Raw genomic sequence first — 22,636 nt, 5'->3', positions numbered from 1 at the left:
ACCTGAAGCTGGGAGGATGCGTGCAGGTGGCGGGGAGACAGAGGGGCGATGGCTAAGGCATACCCAATTTCTTTTGGGCTGAAAATGGTCTAAAGTTGACTGTGGTGATGGCTGTACAACTCTGAATATGCTGAAAACTCGAATTATACACTTCAGTTGGGCGAACTGTACTCTGTGAATTACCTCTCGATGATTCTCTCCTGGGCTCAAGTGCTTCTCCTGCCTTGGCCTCCTGAGTAGCTGGAACTACCATTCATGTGGGGAAATAAAACAACTCAGTCTCAAAAAAAAAACTCAACTCAAAACTCAGTCTCAAAAATAAAACAAAAAACAAAGTAAAAGAGACTACCAATAGGAGAGGAATTCAGTAATTCGTGTGATAAGCACAATGTGGTTATTTGAAACGATTTTGAAGAGGGGAAATGTGTACCCAGCATGGCCTGGAAACAGCTAGAGCGTGACGGTGCCGGTGCAGCCGTGAAAAACCCCTCCCTGTGAACACACACATAAAAGAAGATCCAAAGTCACTGTGGCTTCTGGTTTCACAACTGCAATTCGGCATGACTAATTTGCTTTTTTCCAGAAACTTCTGTTAGCTTGGTTGTTTCCTTAGCTTTTGACCAAAGAAACTTCAAAAACAAGAAAGCGTTATTATGCACCCCGTTCCCTTCCAAAGGCCTCCAACTGCAGGGGCTCCTCCCAACAGGCCCTGCTTGGGGTGAAGAGGCCAGGCCCAGGGGACACTGCCCAGACCTGACGCTCGCCACCGGCAGTTTATGTTGGACGCGCTTGTCTTTTATTTTTTTTTTTGGAAACAGAGTTTCACTCTTGTTGCCCAGGCTGGAGTGCAGTGGCACGATCTTGGCTCACCGCAACCTCTGCCTCCCAGGTTCAAGCAATTCTCCCGCCTCAGCCTCCCAAGTATCTGGGATTACAGGCATGTGCCACCACGCCTGGCTAATTTTGTATTTTTAGTAGAGATGGGGTTTCTCCATGTTGGTCAGGCTGGTCTCAAACTCCTGACTTCAGGTGATCCGGCCACCTCGGCCTCCCAAAGTGCTGGGATTACAGGTGTGAGCCACTGTGCCTGGCCATGCTTGTCTTTTTAAGTTCCTTTGGGGAAAGAACCCTAACCCCTAGAACAGGGGCCCTGGCTTTCCCTCTCCTTGGTCCCGAACTGCGCCCTAAGCCTGCCCCAGCCGCCCAGCTGAGTGGGACTGAAGGAGGTATCACCAGGTGCCAGCTGCCCAGGGTTGGGGGACACTCGAATGCAGCAGGGCTTTGGGGAACCGGATGCAGTCCAGGGTCTGCATAATGCCAGCCACAGCCTGGGGGTCCTTCCTGGTCCCGGGCCCACTCCAAGCCCTGGCCTCTCGCTGGATCCCACACGGCCTGGCTGGCTGGGCACCCATGGAACAGAACATGCGGGCAAAACCCAACGCAGCGGCCCCTTGTCACCTATGCAGGCTGTGGCCACAACGCTGGCGGCAGATAGGCCCTTGTTCCATGCAGGTGGAAAGCCCTGGGCTGTCAGATCTCCATCGCCACAGTGGGGACCCGCCACCTCCCTCATAGGCTCCAAGGCGTGAAGGGCAGAGGGGCAGGGAGGAGGCTGAGTGTGGCCTGGCTGAGGGGAGGAGGGGTGCAGCCTGCGGACCCGCGGGTACCCACAATGGTGGGGGCGCTCCTGCCTCCAGGGACAAGGCTCTCGCGGAAGCCAGGTCTTCCCACCACACACACGCTCACCCCGGGCAATCCGGGCCTTACTGGAGCTGAATTCACTGCACGACTCCAGACCTCAGATTGAGGGGGAAGCAAAAGAGCCCCGTCCAGACAGCCCTGTTAACACCTGGGCGGCTCTGTGAAAGGAGAAATGTCTTACAAGATTTTTCCACAAACATGAATATAAACCACCACACTGCTCAGAGGCTGGTGCCTGCCACCTCCCACACGTCGGTAGGACACACCCAAAGCGACACTTCCCTGGCAAGGGCCGCGCAGCATTTTATTTTCTGAACCCCCCACAGCGGGGGTGGCCAGTCCTGCTGCAGGTGGAGTTTGTCTTCAGAGTTTGACCTTCTGGCCCAAGGTCATCACAGCCACAGGCGGAGGCTCTGGGGAAAGGTCCGGTTCCTGGGACGCTGGCCCCTAATGACGGGCTCATCTCTCCAGTGCTGCTCTTCCCTTCCGCCTGGCACAGGAGTTCTGGAGCCACGGTCCTGAGTCTACAGAACAGCCTGGTCGGCCTCATCCCTCGGTGCAAGTGCGGCCTGGCCTCCCTCCCTGCCTGTCCTGGGCCCGGCCACGTCACTCCCTGCGTTCCTTCTTCTTCTCCGGCTCCTGGACATTGGCCGCCTTTGCTCGGGCACTGGCCAGGGGCCGAGGTGTCCTCCTTCTCTGGCGAGCCCCTCTCTGGCCACGGCCCCTGGGCTGATCTCGGAGCAGGGCCCGCTCAGCTGTGCCTGGCTGCTCACCAGCCTCTGCCCGTGCCTCGGGGTCGGCCCCCACACCCCTCCTCCTGCTCCTCTTCCTCTCCATGCCTGGGCTCGGGGGCTCCTTCTCACCTTTCCCTGACAAAACAGCAAGACCCCATGAGCCAGAGAATGCCAACGTGGGCTCCTTCCACTTACTCCAACTCAGGCTGAGGATGCCAGCACCACGGACCTGGGAGGACAACACGGCCACAACAGCCAGCCAGACACATCCCGTTTCCAGTGTGGGCGGCAAGCTCCATCCACACAGCTCAGGACCCCAGCGAGGGCTGACCTCGGAAGGACCAGCGTGAGGACAGGGTCATGAGACCCAGGAGCAAAGGCACAGAGGAGTAGGCATGACTGAGCTCAAGGCAGAAGGGGAGGTGGAAGAAGAGGACACCGGGCAGTGCCAGGTCCTGAACGCCAGGGCCGACAGTGTTCACACAGCCAAGGGCCGGCTGCAGAGGAGGCCACTGCCCCATGGGAAATGAGATGGATGGCTTTAGTGGCACGGAGCTCTGGGCAAGGGAAGGGGTGAATCCCTAGGCCCTGGGGCCAGTTTAGCACGGAGAGAGTAACAGGGAAGGCTTCGCAGTGTGGGGCAAAGCCATCGTCTCCCTCTTATGTACCCCATTCTTGCCATGGGCCCCGTGCCCTGCCCGGCACTGTGCTCAACCCCCTCCACTGCAGGTAGGCAGCTCCAGGCCCTGAGTGGTCTGCCGCGGACACAGGGTTGCCCCTGGTGAGGGCGTCACATGCCAACCACACTCGTGTGGCCAGAGGCCCGAGAGGGAAGCCAGTCCCTGAAATCAAGGATGGAAGTGGAGGGAAGAAGTGGAAGGAAGAAGGGGAGGGAAGAAGGGGAGGGAAGAAGTGGAGAGAAGAAGCAGAGGGAAGAAGGGGAGGGAAGAAGCAGAGGGAAGAAGTGGAGAGACTCAGGAATCTCTGGAGGGTGCGGGAGAGGAGCGGACGGGGCTTGGATCTAAGACGGAGGCGCAGGAGGAGGCAGCCCAGCCAGGAGGATCGTCTCCAGACCGGGAGGGAGGGCAGCGCACACAGCTGGGGGGAGCTGCAGACAAGGAAGTCGAGTGGGGAGGCGGGGAAGAGGCCTACAGGAGGGATGCCAAGAACAGGGCATTTCTACGATGTGTGGATAGCAAGCACCTAGGACGGGGGACTCGGCACTCATGCTTCAGGGGGAGACACTGCAGGTGACCCCCATCCAGGGGACAAGCAAGCAGGTGAGGACGTCAGCTCCATGACTAACACACCCCCTAGTCCTACCTCTCTCCCGCTGCAACCTGAGCAGATGCTTCTGCTTCTTCGTCTTCTTCTGCCGCCTCCCTTCAAGCAGACGCCTGCAGGCCTTCTCTGGGATCTCGTCCTCAGGGAAAATGCCTGAGAACCAGGGCAGAAGTCAGGGGGCTCTCGGGGGCTGGGGGCTTATGGTTTGAGGCTCGCTGCTTCCAGCAGGCCCCACCCAGCACCACCTCCCAACAACGTGTGTGAGAAAATGCCCTGTTCTAACGCCCAGGAGCAGTGTGTTCAGTACCCGCCACAGCTGAAACAAAACAGCTCAGACCCAAGCCCATCTGGAAAAGCCAGTTCCTGGAGCATCCAGGACACAGGTAGAGCATTCATGAACCCAAACGCTTGGGACCAGCAGTGCTTTGAATGTCAGATTGTTTCGGAACGTCTGCATCATATTCACCAGTTCAACATCCCTAATCTGAAAATCCCAAACACAAAACGTTCCGACGAGCATTTCCCTGGAGCTTCCTGTCAGCACTCAGCTTTGGATTGGCAGCATTTTGGATTTGGGGTTTCGGATTAGAGACGCTCAACCTGTACACCAAAGTCTACAGCCTAAAATGCCCATGCTGGCGGCACAAGGCAACTTTCTGCATCAAAACCTGCCAGATGCACACAATCCTCATGCACCTCACTGACGCGCACTGTCCTAAAAACCCCAGACTACCAGCCTGGCCACACAGCGAAACCCTGTCTCTACAAAATATAAAACAATTAGCCGGCATGGTGGCGTGCAGCTGTGGTCCCAGCGACTGGGAGGCGGAGGTGGAAGGGATCGCTTGAGACCAGGAGATTGAGGCTGCAGTGAGCTGAATCACACCACTGCACTCCATCCCGGGCAACGGAGCGAGACACCATCTCAAAAAATAAAAAATAAAAAAACCAAACCCTGGACTACAGCTGATGACACGCCCGCTGGTGGATGCAGGGGGTGTGACGCTGGGATAGAGGAGCTTAACACAAGGACAGGAAGTGCCGATGCTGGAGCCCGGCGGGGACATGCAGACCTCCACTATAAAATCCTTCCAACTGAGCTGCAGGTCTGAAACTTTTCATAAGGAAACACCGGGGGAAACGCTTATGTCTCTAACCATCAACCCCACTAGGAAACCGTCCTTCCGATAACCTATGCCAGTTCCATCTGCCACACGCTGCCATGAACAGACGTGTGCTGCACAACAGACCAGTAGCAGCACTGCGGTCAGTGCTTGGGAGCCCCTGAGGCCAGCACCCCGTCTCTCAGGCTCCGGGGCACTCCAATGGACACTCAAGTCTGAGAACCACTCAGCAAAAACCACAAAAACGAGAGCTGTGGAACCCCACGCCCTGCCTCCCTGTCCCCCAGAACCACCACCAGGCCTCTCTGCAAAGAGACTCCACGTGCTATGAGACCCCTGGAACCAATCCACTCCCACGAGGACGGAGCTCCACCTCCAAGGTGGTGCCACTGTCAGTGCCCGGCCGGTCCTCACCTCCTGCCAGGTCCTGTAGCCTGAAAGAGTAAGACAGATACCCACTTACCACGGCTGCGGCTTCCGCAGGAGGAGGCTCCAGCTAGAGCGGCTGCAGGGTCCTAGCCAAGGGAACCCCAGGGGCTGTGGATGGGTCTCAGGGTCCTAGCGGGGATCACCCCGGGGGCTGCGGAAGGGCCCAGGACAAGGCGAAGGCACCCAGATCTGAGGAGGAAAGGGCAACTCCAACGGCAACAGGGAGGACACAGCGCCCTCAGACACTCACTTCCGGATCACTTTGTAGAGACGCTTTCTGTTCTGAGACGGGGTGCTCTGGCGGCTGGCCATTTCAAACAGTCTGTTAGCAACTGCCTCGTAGTCAAACTGTTTCAAAAGAGAGACGTCACAGAGGCAAGGTCAGTCACGCTCTGCATGCTCCGAGAACGTGGAACCCCTGAGACCAAGACAGAACTTGGTCCCACTTGCAGGTTCTCCACTCGGCTCACAAGAACACAGCCCACTCTCACTGAGGGCCTTGCAGCTCCGCCAACTCTACAGCACGGCGGGCATCACACATGCTGCGGGCGCACTGTGGGGCACGCACTGCGGGGCACACTCTGCAAGATGCACACTGCGGGGCGCACACTGCAGGGCACACGCCCGCCAGCTGCCTGCCTGCAGCTTTACAACTCTAGGAGCCACACACAGACAAGCACGAAGAAAGTAAGTTAATTTGATCAATTTTAACCCAAGATAGCCAAATTTTATTCAGTCTGCAGATAATCATATTTAAAACTTAAAACATTTAAGTTTCCAATTTGCCTGAAGTCAGACCCCACTGGCTGAGTGGACTCCTCGCTGGGACCCACAGCCCAGCCACTTGGCACATGCCATCTCATTCCAGACCAGCACCCAACGAGGGGGCCGCAGGAAATCTGGGGGGCTGCCCATGTGTGAGTCAAGAGGACAGCATGAGGTGAGGCCAGCCCTGGATAATGCAGTTCTGCCTGAGCCCACCCTCCCAGGCCCCAGCCCCACTCTCTCAGGCCCCAGCCCCACTCTCAATGATCCCACTCATCTACAGGCAGGCAGGGTTGGGGCACCCATCCCTCCTTCAAAGCTAACTCCCGTCCGGGTAACTGTCCATGCCGACGGCTGCCATCCTCCCTCCTAACGCCCCCCTCCTCTTCCAGAGCAAGCGGCAGCACAGGGGGGCAAAGGCTGAGGGCGCAGCCACGAGCCCAGGGCACCCACCTGGAGGACGGGGCCGCCACTGTCCCTGTCATCACCTGCCTGCTCCTCACCAGCCTCAGGTTCAGCCCTGCAGATGGAGCCTGTAACAAAAGGGACCCCGTGAACCCTACCTGTGCCCAACGTGTGCCAGCCCCAAACACCCAGGAACAGAGAATCCGCTCCGTGCACCCTGGTCGGAGAGCAGGCACAGGCGGGAAACACCCAGGAACGGAGAGCCCACTCCGTGCACCCTGGTCAGAGCCTGGGCACAGGCGGGAAACACCCAGGAACGGAGAGCCTGCTCCGTGCACCCTGGTCAGAGCCTGGGCACAGGCGGGAAACACCCAGGAACGGAGAGCCCACTCCGTGCACCCTGGTCGGAGCGCGGGCACAGGCGGGAAACACCCGGGAACGGAGAGCCCACCCTGCACCCTGGTCAGAACATGGGCACAGGCTTGGGAAAGCCCGCAGCTCAAGGCAGATACTAGGTGCCACGTGACCTCTAATCTCGTATGGACAGGATGAGAGATGCCACCTCAGGCCTGGAAAGGAAAAAAGACGTCCCAGGGCACAGGTGCCTATACAGCCCTGAGTGGCTGACTACAAGCTGGCATCTTGGGCAATAAAGGCCGTTGTCAAAAGTTCCAGAAGTGAGGAGGGGCAGCTCAGTCCAGCCTCAGGGTGGCCTGGTCCAGAAGCTGTGGGAGCTGATGTTTCGGTTGGGCGCTCGAGCTAGGCTGGGCATTTGGGGCTTTGATGGCACTGTCTGCAGAAGAAAGGTTTCTGGGCAACAGGCAGCTGTGGAGCAGCATGTGACAAGGGTCTGCTCTGGAGGTGGCAGCCGGGGGCCAGCAGCAGGCACTGGCAGACCTGCCAGGAGCCTTGGCTACTGAGAGAGAAGGACAAGGCAGAGACCGGGGAGAAGCGTACAGCGTGGCCGGGCCAAGTGCTGGGGGCGGTGGGGAGGGGTCTTCTGATTAGGAAGCCAAGGGGCACAGCGGCCACAGCACTGAGTTGGGGCACACTGGGGTCCTAAGCATGGTCAAAGACACGCCCTCCACAGCACCAGGATGCCACACTTAGAGCTCAGACCACCCAGCAGGCTCGGACAATGAGTACAGCATCGAACCAAAAAACGGGCCAGGCTGGACCCCCCCAGAGGCCTCTGGCAGGCAGTGAGGGGCGGGTGAGTAGACCTGCCCCTCACACACACTGCACACAGAGCAGTCAGGTGCCCTGAGGTCTCAGGCCTGAACCCAGTCACAGTCAGTCTGGACAGAGCTTGCTGTCCTCTGGGGAGACGGGCCAGGAACAAGGAACATGAGGAGCAAGTGATTTATATCCCGTGCCACAGAGTGATGCTATGGGGAGGACTGCGTGGGGGGCTGGGAGAGGCCAGGAGGCTGAAAGAGTCCAGCCCCAGAGAGTGATGGGGGGACAGACGGTGGGAGGGACGGGGAGACTCGGCACCAAGGCAGGAACGAGTCCAGGGGGCCAACTGAGCCAGAGGCATGGGTTAGACGAGGAGTCCAGGGGTCCGGAGAGGGCGTGGAGCACACCAGAGGCTGGGGGGTTGAGGGGAAACGACGTGTGCTTGGTGCCCACAGAAGTCACTCTGGCTTCTATGCTGAGGATGGACTGTGGGGAGGGGCAGAGACAAGGGGACCAGGCAGGAGATGGCAGGAGCAACCCAGCAGGAGACCGCACTGGCTCAGCCCATGACAAGCTCCGAGGAGAAGCCAGGCGCACTGTGACCCCCACCTGTGGGCGGCTTCTCAGACCTCTTCTGGGACAGCGCATCTCCGCGCTCACCGCCCTCAGAGGACTCATCACTGTCCGACGCCGCCTCCTCATCCTGTGTGTCCAGTTCATTCAGGAGGTCTTCAATGGCAAGCGGGGCTTGCTCCACAATCGTCTCAAAGATGCCTCGAGTGATGCTGTTCAAAACCAAGGAACTGATGGACAGAGCAGAGGCCAGCAAGCAGGCCCGTTATGCTGGATTCCCAAGCAGAAACCGCCGACTCCCCTGCAACCTCTCCCCACCCACACGGCCAGCGGCCATTCTGAGACAGATTCATCCCTTGAGGGAGCAGCACCCCCACAACAGCAGCCCCATGGGAAGAACTCAGTGAAGGAGTCGGGCCTGATCAGGCCACCCACCACTTACTCCTTGGTCCGGGCAGCAATTCTGCAGAAGGGGTCGATGAACTTCAGGTTCTGGTCTGCCGTAAGCTATGGGGAAAGCCAGCGGGAGCTCAGTTCCTCGTCCACAAACGCCCAGCTCCACCGCCCCGTCGGAGCCCAGCCTCACCTCCTCGGCGCCCACTTTGGTCAGCTCCTCCAGGAAGATCTCGATGAAGTGGCTCTTCACCCCGTGGGGGGCCTGGCTGCTGGGGTGCAGGATCTCGGTCACCAGCAGCTCTAGCAGCTCCTCGATCTGTCTGAGGAAAGAAAAAGCAAATATGACAGGCAGCCTCGACAAGCCCCAAGACAGCCGTGCCCCCCACTCTCCCACAGTTACACGCTCTGATGGGAACCTAAGTGCGGGCAGGCGCCACTGTCTGCAAACATGCCAGCCTTCACGTCCGCGCAGATGATATCAACGATCCTGGGTCTCCTCCAGCGCAAAGCAGTCTTGCAATTAGGGAGTTATGTGACCAGCACCAGCACCAGAACATATGGCCTGAGTTTGCATGTCAGCTACAAAATGCAGCGCGTGTAAACATTCAGACAGGCCTTCTCTCTGTCCTCAAGATTGCTAGCAGAGAGAAAGGCTTGGCTGAGATGAGATACCCTGCCTGGTGTTCCTCTCCACTGTCTCCACTGGGTACCGCTGGGGAAAACACGTCAGGACAGCACAGGCAGAGAAAGGAAGGTGGAGGCCCAGAAAGGGGCTGAGGACCATGAGCCACCTGCTGGCTTCCCAGGCCCTGCCGCACGGCGCATTCCATCTATGACGTCCACCGGAGCTCTCCCTGGCAGGTGGGTTTGATGGCATCACAGGCCCTGGATCTGAAGACTAGACAGCCCCAGAGAATAATCTGTAGCATCTACATGCATCTGGACCTCCTGGGGTGCTTAACGATGCAGCTGCCTAACTCGGATCTGTAAACTGTGTGATCCTTAGGAAGCTCCATAGCAAGGCTGGAGAATCACTGGTGATGGAAAGGAAAAGCGATGCTCTCTAAGGCTCAGGAAAAAGGAGACAGAGGCAAGAACAGGTGCTGAGACCAAGAGGAAGACACACAGATGCGAGGGACCGACTTCCCAGGCCAGTGGCAATGGCATGGATATTAATGACAGCCTGGTTATGCCTGCAGGAGATCCAAGAGGGCGGGAAGAGCGGACCCCACTGTCAGCACTGGGACTGCAGGCATTGGGGGAAGGCACCGAGGTCTTCCAAATGATTCCTGTACTAAATTATCAGTTACAGGGAAGAAAAATACTCTTGTAATAATAAGCCAAAAAAAGTTAACAAAAGTAAAATCATCCCTTTAACATTTAATTCAGCTTAAGCCATGAGACCCCTATGGGGTAATCCACAATGCTAAGGCCTAGAATGAATGAGACTCCTAGCATCCGAGTCCTGCCAGGGAACTCAAGAACAAAAATCCCTCCAACCCAGAGGCACCGCTGCCCTAAATGCAAAATCACCTATGCAACTCAAACCTGGAGAAACTCAGCAACCACAGTCCAATTCCTGCTGATCCTTTAAAAAAAAAAAAACCAGAATCTCATTCTATCGCCTAGGCTACAGTGCAGTGGCTCAGTCACGGATCACTGCAGCCTCAAACTCCTGGGCTCAAGAGATCCCCTTGCCCCACCATAACCAGCCTAATTCTTTTTTATGCATTTATCTAATTTTTGTATTTTTAGTATAGACAGGGTTTCACCATGGTGACCAGGATGGTCTCGATCTCTTGACCTAGTGATCAGCCCGCCTCGGCCTCCCAAAGTGCTGCGATTACAGATGTGAGCCACCGCGCCCGGCCAATTCACATATGTTTAGAATTAGGAGCAATTAACATCGCTTACAACTTTGGGAGGCCTAGGCAGGCAGATTGTCTGAGCCCAAGAGTTTGAGACCAGCCTGGGCAACAGGACAGAACTCATCTCTACCAAAAAAAGATACAAAAATTACGTGGGCCTGGTGGTGCACATCTGCAGTCCCAGCCAGTTGGGAGGCTGAGGCAGGAGGATCACTTGAGCCCAGGATGTCAAGGCTGTAGTTGAGCCAAGATCACGCCACTGCACTCCAGCCTAGGCAACAGTGAGACCTATTTCAAAAAAACAAAAAGCATTGCTAATGGAGCGGAACATGCCGTGTTTTTATAAGAAGCTCCTTGGCTGGACACCCTTTCATTAAAAAACTCCCTTCTGACTCCCAGTGAGAACTGGCCTCCAAGCCTGAGGATAAATGGCATCATTTCCACAAACACACAAACTGATTTTTACTTTAAAAAATATCTTCTCTCTAAGCACGATTGGGGGCACACATTAATACAAAGGCTGACATCTCCTTATGACAAAGAATCAAATGACAAACACATGACTGTGGTCCCAAGAACAGGGATCCCCCCCAGAGCAGGCCTGCCGCGCACCCACCTTTCTTCCCAGCCTTGCATCTTCAGAACCTTCAAGGACTCGTTCAGGACCATCCGCATGAGCTTTGACACAGAAGGAGGTTCGTGTTAGCAGAAGCCCAGCCCTACTTCACCAGACCACCCTTCCCCATGTACCACGATCCGCTGCAGGATAAAGCCATGGCCGTGGTCACCTCTGCCGGAACCAGGCACACAGCCGGCCCCCAGAGCTGCTGACAGACAGACGCTGGAGGACACACCACCAAGCCCTCAGAACCCTGGGCTGAGAACGCGCCCTCTCCCCGGATCCAAGGCCCCAGCTGGCAGGAAGCAGGTGCATGGGAGGCGGGGAGGAATAGGGGACAGTCCTACGACTCCAGTCCATAAACCGGGGCTGAAACAGAACAGTCCAATTCATAAGGGAGAACCAGGAAAGAGGCACGGCTACCCCCACGGGCGGTGGAGCCCTCTGCAAAACTGGGTCTGAAACACGGCTGGTCCTCACCAACCTCTCCCCAACGGGGAGAACGTAGCTCACTTCCTCTGCGGTCTGCTACACAGCAAAGGCCCTCCCGCCAAGCCTCACCCATGAATCAAGCTCCAGATCTGCCCCACAATGCCATTTCCCTCCATGTGGCTCAACACCCTTCTGCAGTTGTCCCCACTTTAGGCTACTGACCCAGCATGTCCACACGCCCAGAGTGGGGTCTCAGCTGCAATCAATAGCAGCAGAGGACACGCGGACCCCCAGAAGCCTCGATGACAGAGCACAGCCCAGCAGCCCGGACACTGTTCTTGCGGACACGGGAGGCCTATCCCCCACGCCACCCTGCAGTGCCACCGAGGCCGGCCCTGACGCAAGGCTGTGCTGCCGGACTCAGCCACACAAGGGGCACCCAGAAAAGAGCCATGGAAAGCAGCAGAACGCATCCATCAAAGGACCCGGCAGCCGCATCTCAGCAAAACAGCAGGGTGGCCTCCCTGCAGAGCCCCATTGTCCCTAAGAGTCTGCACTCTGTCCGAGTGCATGGCGGGGCCCCTGGCCTGCCCCGGAGCCTCCTTCCTTCTTGAGCTCCAGGCCTGTCTCACCCTGGTCTCCACTTCTAGAATCACTGGTGTATATACTCTATACTGGTGTATATACTCTATACTGGTGTATATACTCTATACTGGTGTATATATTCTATACTGGTGTATATACTCTATACTGGTATATGCGCTCTCCGCACAGTCCTGGCCCGAATCTGAGCTGGACACTGAAGCCAGAGTGGCAGATCAACATCTGTCCTCAGTGATGCTCGGACACGGCCCCTTTCAGTGTCCCCACTGGGTGACCAACTCCTACACAGTGACAATGTCCCGGTATCTCAGGCCTGCTCTAAGGTTACAATGACCACCACCTTAGTAACGAGACCTCGCGGTTCAACAAGAGGGAAGGAGGGAAGGAGAGAAGCAGGTTCGGGCAGCAACACGCTGCACCTCTAAACCCCAGTGTCTCCCTGTATTCTCAGGGCAAATCAGTACCCTGAATGGGGATACAATGAGGAAGGAGGGAAAGGAAGTCCCGCACCGTGACCATCCATCCCAGCCTCGCAGGCTAAGCACTCCAGGGCTCACGCTAGGGCGTGACCGCAGCCCCTCTGCTGCGCCTCCAGACTCACTCTGCCTCTTCGACAAGGTAACAACGGTGTCACCATCGACTCTCACCAGGAGAGCAATCATCACTTTCCTTCTCTGAACCAAAAGTCTGTGTGGTGTTTTAAGGGTCGAATTCCTTGCCCATTCAATGACCCTCAGAGACTGGACAATGCTGCAGAGCCCTGGTCAGGGACCGCCAGGAGTCTCGGCTCCACCTCCCACCTCTGGCTTCAGGGTCGCACTGCCTCAGGTTGCCTCCCTGCCCAGGCGCCGCCTGTCTCTGCTTGGCCAGGCACTGAGACTCACGCTGCCCCCGCCCACCAGTGCCCTGGTGGCTGTCTCACCATGTAGAATTTATCCAGGCGCAGCCTGTCAATGCCCGTCCACTCGCGATTCATGGTCTGCCAGAAGGCCTGAAGGAACAGGTGCTCTGGAGGAGGAATAAGCCAGAAGAGAACCACTGAGGAGCACGAAGCCACCCTGGGAAGTGAGGTGAGAACGTGGAGGAACGCTTTCTTTACTTATTTATAGATAAAAATGCTGATGCCCAGGCCCTACCCCCAGAACTGGGTTTTGCTGGACCAGGATCTGGACATCAGGATTTTTAGAGGCTCCTCAAGTGAGTCCCACAGACAGGCAGGGTAAGAACTTCTCAACTCCAGTCACCAGAGAACAGAGGAGTCAGAAAAATCAACCGCAGGAACCTCAGGACCATCAGGTGGAATTCAGTCAAATCTCTTGGTGACATTATCCTGGCTTTTCACTTTATTTTTAAAGTGTAAGATACTAACCCATTAGACTCGAAATAGTGTTTTGGGTAAATGAGCTAATCCACGTTGAATACTTACACCAGCATTTCATACATGCTAAGCACCCACAGACACCAGCTGGTGCTCTCTTGCCCTTAGGTATTCCTTACTCTGGATTTGAGAACACAAACCTCCTGGGTCTGGTGGCTCTGATGCTCAGAGGTTCCGACATCTACAAATGTCCCCAACTATGGCAGAGCATACTCACGGGCCTCCGTGTTCTGAAAAGCATGAACGAGCTGGGAAATGGTCCTTCCTAATTCTTCCTGCGTAGGAAACAACAAAAACGCCCTCAGCCCCTGAAGCAGCAGGCTCTCACAATGACACACACACAACCACCCACTCACTCACTCACTCATCACAGAGAGTCGGCTTCCAGGGGGTCTCAGCTCAGTGGACTGGAGGTTTCACCCCTGCTCCCAAAGACCCCTCTACAGCCGGGGTCAACAGCCTCTCACACAACCACGGCAGGCACTGCCCTCCTGACAGGGCTGTGCCCTAAGCCACAGAGTCACGGTTAAAGAGGAACATGGGAGAGCGGAAGGGAGCCTTGGGACTCACAGCCCCCTAACCATCAGGAGGAGGAGGGCTGTGAGACCCCATAGATCACTCGCTATCTGCCTACATCACCGCGCCAGGCATTGCCCAGGGTACTCGCTAAGGGACATTTCATAGCCTCCCCTTGATAATTCAATGGGCATGGAATAGGGCCCAAGAACTTGAATTTAACTAAGTACCCTCACCACCCAGGAGATTCTGAAGGAGAGCACAAAATTCACAATTTGAGAAACAATGTTTGAAAAAGGCTAGCGGGAGAAGTCCTTGTCTCAGGAGACTTGAATTCCGCCCCTTGGTTTCCACTATTTCAGCACTTGTTTGCAACCCAGGACAAACACAAAACCCAGTTTGCACCCATGCCAGTGCTGCTGCGGTGCACAGCTCAGTCACATCAGCATCTCAGCAAGTCTAAGACTCACCTAACAAAGGCCCCGGCCCACCAGCCATGCAGAACCAAGCATCAAGGCTATACAACCTCCCCAGGGTCTCCGGCCATATTAAAACTGGGTCGACCAGGCCGGGCGCAGTGGCTCACGCCTGTAATCCCAGCACTTTGGGAGGCCGAGGCGGGCGATCATGAAGTCAGGAGTTCAAGACCAGCCTGACCAACGTGATGAAACTCCGTCTCTACTAAAAATACAAAAAATTAGCCGGGCATGGTGGCAGGTACCTGTACTCCCAGCTACTCGGGAGGCTGAGGCAGGAGAATTGCTTGAAACCGGAAGGCGGAGGTTGCAGTATGCCGAGATTGCGCCACTGCACTCCAGCCTGGGCAACAAGAGCGAAACTCCGACTTAAAAAAAAAAAAAAAAAACTGGGTTGACCAGATGCCCATCCATCCTCCCCCGCTGCTTCTGTACCTTCTCTGCTGCTCCCCCCACTCACCTGGAGGAGTGGCTTGTCCTGCATCCACATGCAATAAAACAGTCCTTTCCACACCTTCAGCAGCTCATCGTGCGTAAAACCACCTGCATCAAAACAGCAACATTTGTACCAAATGAACCCCACACCTTCGAGTGCCAGAAAGGAAGCCACAGAAACGTGACTGCCTGAATGAGACCAAAGTCCCACTTACGGTAAAGGAAACTGGGGGGCAGAATCTGACCCTCCCCTTCAAACAATCCTTCTAACCCAGAACCTGCCGTGCCTGTGGCTATGCGGCTCCTCCAGGTAACTGCCACTTCACGCACACAGTAAAACTGACTGAGAATCTACAAGGTATCAGGCATCATACTCCATTTTGGAAATTCAAAATTGCGAACCTTGACGGTTTCCTAAGCTGGCCAGTGGCCGCAAGGTTAATCTGTTGGTGATAATTCATCCAGCATTACACTGAGGGCTTCTGCACTTTTCTGTAATATATCTCAAATACTAAAAGAAGAAAGCGAACTCAGGCATTCAGACTACGAGAGAAACAGAAATTACTCAGGCCAGGTGCAGTGGCTCATGCCTGTACTCCCAGCACTTTGGAATTGAGTGCTGAGGCAGGATCACTTGAGGCCAGGAGTTCAAGACCAGTCTGGGCAACATAGGAAGACCCCAATTTGTACAAAAAATACAAAACTTAGCTGGCCTGGTGGCACGGTGCCAGTAGTCCCAGCTATTGGGGAGGCTGAGATGGGAGGCTCACTTAAGCCTGGGAGGTAGAGGCTGCAGTGAGCTGTAATCGTGCCAATGCACTCCTCCACCATGGATGACAGTGAGGTCTGTCTCACTCAGAAAAATAAAAAAAAAATTTTAATTTAAAACATTATTCAGTTGACATTCACTGAAGTCCTATGTGTCTGGCAACCTGTTCCTGTAGCAGTGGTTCTCAGGCTGAGTGTGGGGAGCAGAATCACTTGAACAGCTTCATAAAGCAGATGCTAGTCCTGATTTGGCAGGGCTGGGATCCTAGAACTTGCATTTCTTTCTTTTCTTTTGCGATGGAAATGGAGTCTTGCTATGTTGCCCAGGCTGGACTCCTGGGCTTCTGTGATCCTCCCACATCGACATCCCAAGTAGCTGAGATTACAGGCTTGGGCCACTGCGCCTGGCATAGAACGTGTATTTCTAACAAATGTCCAGGGAATGCTACTGCTGATGGGGGACCACGCTCGCAGAACCACCGGGTACCATGAACAAGAAGTAGATTCTCGGCCCTCAGAGAAGTACCTCGAGTGGAAATCGGAAAACAATCCAATAATTAACGCAAACAGAAAACTGCAAACAGTGGGAAATGCTGCCATGAGGGAAAAATGCTGGGTGCCCAAACAGCAGGGCAGCAGGAGTACATGGTCTACTGGAGGGAGGGGACGTCTGAGCTAGGAAACGGGTTAGGGGGCTGGGGAGGAGCGTTCTCGCAGAGTGACCAGAAGTCACTGCACCACGAGGGAAAGCGGTGGCGGGGGCCGTGGGGCCGGTAACAGCGGGAACAGGCCCGTGGGCCCCGCCTGCCCGGCCCGGCCACGTGGAGGTTCCACAGAGCTCGGAGGGCCCCCAGCTCCGGCCGCCGCCGCCCACACCCGCACCAGCCCAGCCGGCCCACGAGACGCCAGCCGCCCAGACCCCCGCCAACCTGCGGCCCGCTGAGTCCTGGCGACGATGTATTTCCGGAGCTTCCTCACCGCCCGGTCCCGGGTCACCTGCTCATTCCCCGCCAGGCGCTGAGCCAGCTGGATCTCAGGCGGGAGCTGCACGCGCGAAACCATGACGCCGACGGCCAAGACCCCCTGTCCCGGAGTCTCCTGGTGCCCAGCACACTGAGCACGCACCTCCTGCGCCCGCTTCCTCCTGGCCCCGGCGCGTGGCGTGACGTCACAGCCCGCGACAACACCCAGGCGCACGCCACCGCCACGCAGTGGCCGAGCCGCGCAACTGCAGCCCCCGGAAGCCGAAGGCTACCGAGAGGGCGCGCGCTCCCTGCCTGTGCGCATGCGCGGAACCATCGAGCGCGCGCCTGCGCCTGCGCCTGCGCCTCGCTGGGGCTGCGGTTGGTCGGGATTGTGAGGCAAAGATCTGTTGTTTTTTAATCTCATTTTATTTATAACCCCACTTGTATTTTTTTCCTGAGACAGAGTCTCGCTCTGTTACCCAGGCTGGAGTGCAAGGCGCGATCTCGGCTCACTGCAGCCTCTGCCTCGCGGGCTCCAGGGATCCCCCAGCCTCAGCCTCCCGAGGAGCTGGGACCACGGGCGCCACCACTCTCGGCTCGAAACTTTATTTTTAAAACCAGGGGTGTGCCGGACGCGGTGGCTCACGCCTGTAATTCCAGCACTTTGGGAGGCTGAGGCGGGTGGATCACGAGGTCAGGAGTTTGAGACTAGCCTGACCAACATGGTGAAACCCTGTCTCTACTAAAAATACAAAAATTAGCCAGGCGTGGTGGCTCATGCCTGTAATCCCAGCTACTCAGGAGGCTGAGGCAGGAGAATTGCTTGAATCCGGGAGGCGGAGGTTGCAGTGAGCCGAGATCGCGCTGCACTCCAGCCTGGGCGACAGAGTGAGACTCCGTCTCAAAAAATTACAATTGTGGCGTCTACAGGCAGGAATACAGGTCTTCATTGACCTATCTTCTGACATTTTCTATGTAGGAGATTTTTCATAAAAAGTTGAAAAGGCTGGGAGTGGTGGCTCATGCCTGTAATCCCAACCAATACTTGGGGAGGCCAAAGCAGGTGGATCACCTGAGGTCAGGAGTTCGAGACCATCCTGGCCAACATGGTGAAACCCCATCTCTACTAAAAATACAAAAATTAGCTGGGTGTGGTGGCGAGCACCTGTAATCCCAGCTACTCAGGAGGCTGAGGCAAGAGAATTGCTTGAACACAGGAGGCGGAGGTTGCAGTGAGCCAAGATCATGCCACTGCACTCCAGCCTGGGCTACCGACTTTGAAACTCTGTCTAAAAAAAAAAAAAAAAAAAAGTTAGGAAACATTTAGCAACTGGTTTTAGAATCTGAATTAGTTCTTTTTGTTGTTGTTGAGACAGAGTTTCGCTCTGTTGCCCAGGCTGGAGTGCAGTGGCACGATCTTGGCTCACTGCAACCTCCACCTCCAGGATTCAAGCAATTTCTGGCTGATTTTTGTGTTTTTAGTAGAGATGGGGTTTCACCACGTTGGCCAGGCTGATCTCGAACTTCTGACCTCAGGTGATCGGCCTGCCTGGGCCTCCCCAAAGTGCTGGGATTACAGGTGGGAGCCACTGCACCCGGCCAGCCTCTCCTCTTCTTATGAGGACGCCAGTCAGTGGACTTAGGCCTGCCTTAATTTAGCATGACCTCATGTTAACTAACCATGTCTGGAAAGACCCGTTTTCCAAATTAAGGCCACATTCCAAGGTTCCAGCGGACATGACTTTCCGGGGGACAAGCACAAATGAGAAGAGGCCCTGCACTCACACAGTGGGTATGTCGCACGCACACAGTGGGTATGTCACGCACAGTGGGCATGTTGCACGCACACAGTGGGCATGTCAGGCGCACAGTGGGTATGTCGCATGCACGCAGTGGGCATGTCAGGTGCACAATGGGCATGTCAAGCGCACAGTGGGTATGTCTTGCACACAGTGGGTATGTCGCATGCACACAGTGTCAGGCACACAGTGGGTATGTCGCATGCACACGGTGTGTCGTGCACAATGGGCGTGTCAGACACATAGTGGGTGTGTCGCATGCACAGTGGGTATGTCGTGCACAGTGGGTATGTCAGGTGCACAGTAGGTATGTCACACGCACACAGTGGGCATGTCAGGTGCACAGTGGGTACGTCGCGCGCACAGTGGGTATGTCAGGTGCACAGTGGGGATGTCACATGCACACAGTGGGCATGTCAGGCGCACAGTGGGTATGTCGCACACACACAGTGGGTATGTTGCATGCACACAGTGGGCATGTCAGGTGCACAATGGGCATGTCAGATGCACAGTGGTTATGTCACGCACACAGTGGGTATGTCGCAGGCACACAGTGGTTATGTCACGCACACAGTGGGTATGTCGCAGGCACACAGTGGTTATGTCACGCACACAGTGGGTATGTCGCAGGCACACAGTGGTTGTGTCATGCGCACAATGGTCATGTCAGGCACACAGTGGGTATGTCGCACACATAGTTGGTATGTCGCATGCACAGTGGGTATGTTGCACGCACACAGTGGGTATGTCGCGCACACATTGGGTATGTCGCATTCACACAGTGGGTGTATCGTGTGCACAATGGGCATGTCAGGCGCACAGTGGGTATGTCAGGCCCACAGTGGGTATGTCTCGCACATAGTGGGTATATCAGGCACACAGTGGGTATGTCACACCCCACTGCAGAGAACAGGGTGGGAGGGACTAAGCTGTACTAGGAGGGTGAAGTTGTGCATTGGGGAGCGCACCTTCACACCAGGCTCGAGATGCCAGGCTTCAGATGGAAAGGACATGGCAGGTGGTCTCTAAAGATATGGAAGACTAAGATTTGGAAATAGAATAAAGTGGCTTTAAAAAATCTCTTCTTGGGCTGGGCCTGCTGGCTCATGCCTGTAATCCCAACACTTTGGGAGGCTGAGGCGGGTGGATCACGAGGTCAGGAGATCCAGACCTCGTCGGTGAAACCCGTCTCTACTAAAGACACAAAAAATTAGCTGGGTGTGGTGGCGGGCGCCTGTAGTCCCAGCTACTTGGGAGGCTGAGGCAGGAGAATGGCGTGAACCTGGGAGGCGGAGCTTGCAGTGAGCCGAGATAGCACCACTGCACTCCAACCTGGGCGACAGAGTGAGACTCCGTCTCAAAAAAAAAAAAAAAAACTCTTCTCCTGGCATGACCTGTTGAAGGCAGAAACAAAACCACTCTCCAGGGTAACCCCCTTCCCTTTTTTTCTTTTTTAACAGAGTCTTGCTCTGTTACCCAGGCTGGAATGCAGTAGCGTGATCTCAGCTCACTGCAACCTCCACCTCCTGGGTTCAAGGGTCTCCTGCGTCAGCCTCTCGAGTAGCTGCGACTACAGGTGCCCACCACCACACCTGGCTAATTTTTGCATTTTTAGTAAAGACAGGGTTTCGCCATGTTGCCCAGGCTGGTCTCGAACTCCTGACCTCAAGTGATCAGCCCACCTCAGCCTCCCACAGTGCTGGGATTATAGGCGTGAGCCACCATGCCTGGCCACAGTATAACCCATTTCTGACTGAAAGTCACACTAGGGCTCAACCTTAAGGAAAACTAACTTTAAACCTCTTTTTCACTGTATTTTCTCTTTTTCCCCTGGGGTAGAGGTGGTGACAAGAAAACATGACCTGGTTTTTAATGAATATTAAAGACCAAAATTGCAAATTTTTAAATGGCCTGAAATGTCCCACTACTTTTATTTTATTTATTTTTTTAAGAGATAGAGTTTCACTGTATCTCCCGGGCTGGAGTGCAGTGTTGCAATCACAGCTCACTGCAGCCTTAATCTCCAGGGCTCAAGTGATCCTCCCACCCCAGCCTTCTGAATAGCTGGGACCACAGGTGTGCATCGCCTCAGCTAGCTAATTTTTTATTTTTTGTAGAGATGGTGTATTAGGGTTTTCTAGAGGGACAGAACTAATAGGATATATATATATATATATATATATATATATGAGGGGAGTTTATGAAGTATTAACTCTCACGATCACAGGGTCCCACAATAGGCTGTTTGCAAGCTGAGGAGCAAGAAGAGCCAGTCTGAGTCCCAAAACTGAAGAACTTGGAGTCCGACATCCGCGGGCAGGAAGCATCCAGCACGGGAGAAAGATGTAGGCTGGGAGGCTAGGCCAGTCTCGTCTTTTTACATTTTTCTGCCTGCTTTATATTCTAGCCTTGCTGGCAGCTGATTAGATGGTGCCCACCCAGATTAAGGGTGGGTCCACCTTTCTCAGCCACTGACTCAAATGTGAATCTCCTTTGGCAACACCCTCACAGACACACTCAGAATCAATACTTTGCATCCTTCAACCCAATCAAGTTGACACTCAGCATGAACCATCACAGATGGGGTCTCATTACTTTGCACAGTCTGGTCTTGAACTCCTGGGCTCAAGCGAGACCCTCCCACCTTGGTCCCCCAAAGTGCTGGGATTACAGGCATGAGCCACCATGCCTGGCTGCCACTGTTCATTTTCCTGATTGGTGATATGCTCTCGAGAATTATGAGTCAAAGGCTTAGCCTCAGGCTTATCTACTGTGGGTCAAACAATGCATGAACATGTTCAGAGGTGTTTGAACCAGAGCGACTCCATCTTGAATGGGAGCTGGGTAAAATGAGGCTGAGACCTACTGGGTTGCATTCCCAGACGGCTAAGGCCTTCTTAGTCACAGGATGAGATAGGAGCTTGGTACAAACTACAGGCCATAAAGACCTTGCTGATAAAACAGGTTGCAGTAAACGAGCCGGCTAAAACCCACCAAAACCAAGATGGCCGCAAGAGTGGCCTCTGCTCATCCTCACTGCTACACTCCCACCAGCGCCATGACAGTTTACAGATACCATGGCAACGTCACGAAGTTCCCCTCTATGGTCTAAAAAGGGGAGGCATGAATAATCCACCCCTTGTTTAGCATATCATCAAGAATAACCATAAAAATGGGCGACCAGCAGTCCTCAGGGCTGCTCTATGGAATAGTCATTCTCTTATTCCTCTACTTTCTTAATAAACTTGCTTTCACTTTTCTCTGTGGACTTGCCCTGAATTCTTTCTTGCGAGAGATCCAAGAACCCTCTCTTGGGGTCCAGATCGGGACCCCTTTCCTGTAACAGTGTCAAGCAGGCCATGCTCTTAGAAGCTCATCCAGTTTCTGTTGTGGTCCTGCTTAGTCATCCTACAGCAAGACTTGGTCACACACTGAGGTGCTGGGCACCACATCCCTATGACATAGCCCACAGCGCACTGTGCGCCCGCCGCTGACTGATCTGTCCGTCCCGGTGCCCGTGCAGGATGAGAGTTTGATGACACTCCTGCCACCATCTTGCTCTTGTGTGTTTCGAATGCTGCTGAAGACCTGGGTTCTGAGCGGTTTTCCTTGTATTGGGTCCCACAGGCAAGTGCCCCAGGGGCCTCCCTCCCCGGCTCACTGGTTGTTTCCCTCGTTTTCTTTCTTTTCTCCCCATACTTGCATACTTGCAGTAGGAGCTCTTCAACAGCAAGCGCAGACGTATGAAAGGGATGCGTGAGTAAGGCGCACAGCCAGATGAAAGGGTGAATAGTTCATGCACGGTCTCAGGCCTTTTTCCTTGGAAGCCACTGGCTTTTGTGAAATCCTCAAATAGAAACGTGGAGAGTACTGGAATTCACGTTGCCATGTCGCAACCTGAGTAGAAGTCTGCAGGGCTTTGGATCTACCGGCAGCTTTTGGAAGAAGGCAGGGCTTGCAGTGGGAAAGAAAGGCAGCTGAAACACAAGCTCAGCAAACAGGAAGGACCTGAGGTCCACTGGGACATCCTGCAACAGAGGGATTTTGACCTCCTTAGCCCACCACGTCAGCAGTTTTCGCACCAGGCAGAGCTCCCCACAGCATCGCCTGCAGGTTCATGAACAGGGTGCCAGGATGGGGCCCACAGCCCCCCTGCAGCGCCTGGTGCCCACAGCCCCCCTGCAGCA

At 55.1% G+C, this 22,636-nt stretch overlaps 1 protein-coding gene across 1 annotated transcript; it reads right to left on the bottom strand.

The window, feature by feature from the left end:
* Positions 1-1,984: 1,984 nt before the first annotated feature.
* Positions 1,985-16,842, bottom strand: RRP1 (ribosomal RNA processing 1). The gene is given in 13 exon segments (NM_001135435.1): positions 1,985-2,570; positions 3,759-3,872; positions 5,258-5,277; positions 5,523-5,620; positions 6,491-6,570; positions 8,231-8,424; positions 8,637-8,701; positions 8,781-8,910; positions 11,075-11,136; positions 13,035-13,120; positions 13,708-13,765; positions 14,943-15,025; positions 16,615-16,842. Coding segments are annotated over 13 exon segments (1,386 nt in total). The 5' UTR covers positions 16,748-16,842; the 3' UTR covers positions 1,985-2,307.
* Positions 16,843-22,636: the final 5,794 nt, after the last annotated feature.

This window comes from Pongo abelii, chromosome 22, assembly GCF_028885655.2.
Source record: "Pongo abelii isolate AG06213 chromosome 22, NHGRI_mPonAbe1-v2.0_pri, whole genome shotgun sequence".
NCBI classification, from domain to species: Eukaryota; Metazoa; Chordata; class Mammalia; order Primates; family Hominidae; genus Pongo; species Pongo abelii.
Note: the sequence above shows the minus strand (reverse complement) of the source record. Positions and strands in the feature narration are given on the sequence as shown.